The sequence below is a fragment of the Colobus angolensis genome, unplaced genomic scaffold (assembly GCF_000951035.1).
Source record: "Colobus angolensis palliatus isolate OR3802 unplaced genomic scaffold, Cang.pa_1.0 Scaffold560, whole genome shotgun sequence".
In the NCBI taxonomy this organism is placed as follows: domain Eukaryota; kingdom Metazoa; phylum Chordata; class Mammalia; order Primates; family Cercopithecidae; genus Colobus; species Colobus angolensis.
The window spans coordinates 384333-389363 of NW_012119155.1; the positions used below are offsets into that span (position 1 = coordinate 384333).

General features: G+C 51.2%; 1 protein-coding gene across 2 annotated transcripts in view; it reads right to left on the bottom strand.

Annotated features, from left to right (window-relative positions):
* The window catches only part of DRG2 (developmentally regulated GTP binding protein 2), a 20821-nt gene extending 18245 nt beyond the window's left edge, over window positions 1-2576 (bottom strand). Inside the window, exon 1 of one of the 2 annotated variants that reach the window (XM_011961647.1) lies at window positions 2356-2576. In XM_011961647.1, coding sequence (XP_011817037.1) covers window positions 2356-2419 — 64 coding nt within the window. In that variant the 5' untranslated portion in view covers window positions 2420-2576. The remainder of the gene's footprint in view (window positions 1-2355) is intronic. The other variant, XM_011961648.1, reaches the window with a different exon arrangement.
* Window positions 2577-5031: the final 2455 nt, after the last annotated feature.

Genomic DNA, 5031 nt, shown 5'->3' on the forward strand with positions numbered 1-5031 from the left:
GCCGAGATCGCACCACTGCACTCCAGCCTGGGCAATAAGAGTGAAACTCCGTCTCAAAAAACAAAAAAAAAAAGAAAAGAAAAAATATATATATATGTAAAAATTAGCCCGGTGTGGTGGTGCACACCTGTAGTCCCAGCTACTCAAGAGGTGGAGGTGGGAAGATCGCTTGCATGCAGGAGTTTGAAGTTACAGTGAGCTATGATCACACCACTGCACTCCAGCCTGCACAACAGAGCAAGACTGTCTCAAAAAAAAAAAAAGGATTCAGTGTCAGTCAGGTTCACATGGCCCTTCCTGTCATCCCAGCTCCTAAAATTCTGAGCATATCTGAAGGGAAGGACTAGGTCTTAATCACCTTTACATCTCCTTTGTCTACCACAGCCAAAGTGGCAGCATCTCTAGCCTCCCTGTGACTTTCCTTGGGCCTTACAGGTAATATTCTACACAGTAGCCACAGAGAGCTTTCAAGACAGAAGTCAGAATAGCCCCTCCCCTGCTTAGCACCCTGCACCAGCTCCCACTGCCTTAGAACACAACCCAGAGTCTTTCCCATGACCTGTGGCTCTGCATGATCGACCCCCTCCTGTCCCATCACTGCACCCCACCCTAGTCCTGTTGATCTGTAACAGCCACATTTGTTCCTGCTTCAGGGCCTTTGCACTAGCTGTTCTTTCTGCCAGGAACACTCTTCTCCCAGATGTTTGTATGACCAGTTCCTTCTTCTCATTCAGGTCTTAGTTGAAATGCCCCATCCTCATGGTGGTCTTCTCTATCATTTCACCTAAGCAGGCCCAATCCCCAGCCCCTCCCCACTCCTAATACTCTGCTGTATCACCCTGGTTTGTCTTCATAGCACATACTGCTGGGTGACGTTATTTTATTTATTTTATTTCTGGTTTTCAGACCGTCAACTAGAAGGTCAGATCCAAGGGCTGGGATATGCCTGCTGTGTTCACTGCTTTAACCACAGTGCCTAGCACATAGTAAAGGCTCAGGAAAGATCGGCTGGGCATGGTGGCTCACACCCAGCACTTTGGGAGGCTGAGGAGGGTGGATCACCTGAGGTTAGGAATTCAAGACCAGCCTGGGCGACATGGCGAAACCTCCTCTCTACTAAAAAAATACAAAAATTAGCTGGGTGTGGTGGTGCGTGCCTCCAGCTACTTGGAGGCGGAGGCAGGAGAATCGCTTGAACCTGGGAGGCAGAGGTTGCGGTGAGCCCAGATGGCGCCACTGCACTCCAGCCTGGGTGACTGAACAAGACTGTCACAAACAAACAAACAAACAAAAAAGACTGACAGAAGGAATGAGTCATAGAGGGCCCTCAACTCCTCAGGCTTCAAACCTAAATGGAACCAAGGGAGGGCAGACACTGGGACCAGCTATCTAGTGTTGCTTGCTTCCTTCTCCCACAAGCCTGAATGGCTAGCCACTAGCCTGGCCAATTGCTTCTCCCATTACTCTTCCATACCCGCCTTGTGATCTAGATTGCTCTCACTGTCCCATGAACACATCATGCTCACTCCCATGTCTTTGTCTCAGTAGTGGCCCCCACCTGGGAAACCCTCCCAACAACCAGCTCCCACTTCCTCCTAGTGTCATCGTTCTCTCCTAATCTCTCTTCTGTGAGCTCCTCCAGCCCTTACATTCTAAAGTCCAGATTTGAGGCTTCATTATGTATTATCTATGTTGGGGTGTTTACTTTAAATACTGAGTGCTCACCATGTGCCCATTGCTTTGTAAAGGCCATCTAATTTAACTCAGCTGTGTGCTAAGATGGAGCAGGAGAGTATCACCCCATTTACAGATGAGGACACTGAGGCTCCAAGAAGTGAAGTGACTTTCCAATGTTTTACAGAAGGTACGTGGTGGACCTGGGGTTCAAACCCAGGCCTTCCAGACTCCAGAGTCCTGATTCCCTTTCTCCAGTGGGCTCTCAGCTGCTGGGTGAGGCTGTTCCTGAGAGGTCTCCTCTTGTACTTCCCAAAACAACAGGGGAGACCACCAAAGCCCCAGGCCCAGCCACCAGGAGACTGGGGATTGAACCCTAGCTCTGCCTCTCTCTGGGTTAGATGGGTCAGATGCTTGCTCTGTGAGCTGGGATTACTCTACTTGGACACACGGTCTAGGACTGATCAGATCTCTTGGGGGCCGTTTGCAGTCAGACCTGGGTGTGAGACCCGCTCCCGCCTGGCCCTGCCTTGGGTGCGCAGGCCGGCCTCGGCATTTGTCTGGCAACTTCTCCGCGGCCTCGGATCTTGTCCCAGCATTACTGCTGGAGTTGTTCCCCCATTTTACAGACAGGAAAACTGAGGCGGGCAGAAAGGAAGGTCCCGCCCGTCCGGCCCTCACCCTTGTTCTTCTGCGTCCGAGCGATCTCCTTCTCGATCTCCGAGATCTTCTCTAAGATCCCCATAGCGGCAGCAGAGCTGGGCGCACAGACGGCGGCTGCGGTGGCACCGGGAATTCCGGTCTGACGGCGGCGACAGAGGAGCGTGCGCCCGGAAGTCAAGGAGAACAGCGTTCTCGTGGGCGCCTGGTGCTCCGGGATTCAGAGTCCGGGCGAGCCAAGTTGCCAGACACTATCGGTTCCGCCCGCTGGACCGGCCAGGTTGTGGACCAATGGGAAGGGCCGGGGCGGGGCCGGGCCATGCTGTACTGGCCCACGGCTAGGCTGGCCAGAGCAAGCAAGGAAAAGGGGGAATCTGCTCGTGATGAACCTTGAACTGCGAGTCCCTGCGCGCAGCTGACTGGCAGTATAAGGAAAAGGGTCTGAGTCAAAAGCCTGGTGGCTCTCATTTTATACTGTAAGTGGAGGTGTCCAATCTTTTGGCTTCCCTGGGCCACATTGGAAGAATTGTCTTGGGCCACACATAAAATACACTAACACTAACGATAGCTGATGAGCTTTAAAAAAAATCGACAAAAAACTCAATGTTTTGGCCGGGGGCAGTGGCTCACGCCTGTAATCCCAGCACTTTGGGAGGCCAAGGCGGGCGGATCACCTGAGATTGGGAATTCGAGACCAGCCTGACCAACATGGAGAAATTCTGTGTCTACTAAACATACAAAATTAGCCGGGCGTGGTGGCGCCTGCCTCTAATCCCAGCTACTCGGAAGGCTGAGGCAGGAGAATTGCTTGAACCCGGGAGTGGGAGGTTGCATTCAGTGGAGATCGTGCCATTGCACTCCAGCCTGGGCAACAAGAGGGAAACTCTATCTCAAAAAAAAAAAAAAGCTCAATTTTTTTCTGTTTTGTTTTTTTGAGACAGAGTCTCACTTTGTCGCCCAGGCTGTAGTGCAGTGGCGCGATCTTGGCTCACTGTAACCTCCGACTCCCAGGTTCAAGTGATTCTCCTGCCGCAGCCTCCCGAGTAGCTGGGATTACAGGCGCTCGCCACCACGCTCGGCCAATTTTTGTATTTTTAGTAGAGACAGGTTTTCACCACGCTGGCCAGGCTGGTCACGAACTCCTGACCTCAAGTGATCCGCCTGCCTCAGCCTCACAAAGTGCTGGGATTACAGGGGTGAGCCGCTGTGCCCCGCCTAAATTTCATAATGTTTAAAGAAAGTTTATGAATTTGTGTTTGGCCACATTCAAAGCGGTCCTGGACCACATGTGGCTGCAGACCTAAGGTTGGACAAGCTTGAAGAAGTTCATAACGGATCTCCAAGATCTGCCCCTGCACTCCAGCATGGGCAACAAAGCGAGACCCTGTCTCAAAAAAAAAAAAAAATCGCAAAAAAAATCTTATAAATTGTATTTTTTAAGAAAGTTTATGAATTTGTGTTTGGCCACATTCAAAGCTGTCTTGGGCCACATGTGGCCCGTGGGCTGTGAGTTGGACAAGCTTGGTTTAGATTTTGGGGGGATACAACATTCAGATCATAGCAGTCAGATATTTTGCATTTAATTCACAAATTTTTGAATTGACAATTCTGTTTTCTGCCTATAAAGTGGATTCTCAAGGGTTCACGATGGCACCTTTTGCCCTAACTTGTCTCCCAAATGTGCACCCTCAGTTAAAAAGGGCATGCCTAACTTAGCACAGAGTCAGTCTTGCTACGAAGCAATCAATCCTAAACACTGCTGATGAGGATGAAAAGGCCCCAAACTGTGGTTTGCACATCACAGAGTGAATCAGGAGGGGGCTGGCTTAGACAGCTGCTGAGCCAATGGTTCCAAGATGGCTGAATAGGAACAACTCCAGTCTACAGCTCCTAATGTGAGCAACACAGAAGATGAGTGATTTCTGCATTTCCAACTGAGGTACTGGGGTCATCTCACTGGGGCATGTTGGACAGTGCGTGCAGAACAGTGGGTGCAGCTCACTGAGCGAGAGCTGGAGCAGGGCAAGGCATCACCTCACCCAGGAAGTGCAAGGGGTCAGGGAATTCCCTTTCCTAGCCAAGGGAAGCCATGACAGACAGCACCTGGAAAATCAAGTCACTCCCACCCTAATACTGCACTTTTCTAAGGGACTTAGCAAATGGTACACCAGGAGATCATATCCCATGCCTGGCTTGGAGGGTCCCACGCTTACACAGCCTTGCTCATTGCTGGCACAGCAGTCTGAGATTGAAATGCAAGGCAGCAGCAAGGCTGGGGGAGGGGTGTCCTCCATTGCTGAGGCTTGAGTAGGTAAACAAAGCTGCCAGGAAGCTCGAACTGGGTGGTGCCCACCACAGTACAAGGAGGCCTGCCTACCTCTGTAGACTCCACCTCTGGGGGCAGGGCATAGCTGAACAAAAGGCAGCAGAAACCTCTGCAGATTTAAATGTCTCTGTCTGACAGCTTTGAAGAGGGCAGTGGTTCTCCCAGCATGAAGTTTGAGATCTGAGAACGAACAAACTGCTTCCTCAAGTGGGTCTCTGACCCCTGAGTAGCCTAACTGGGAGGCACCCCCCAAGTAGGGGCAGACTGGCACCTCACACAGCTGAGTACCCCTCTGAGGCAAAGCCTCCAGGGGTATGATCAGGTAGCAACATTTGCTGTTCAGCAATATTTGCTGTTCTGCAGCCTCTGCT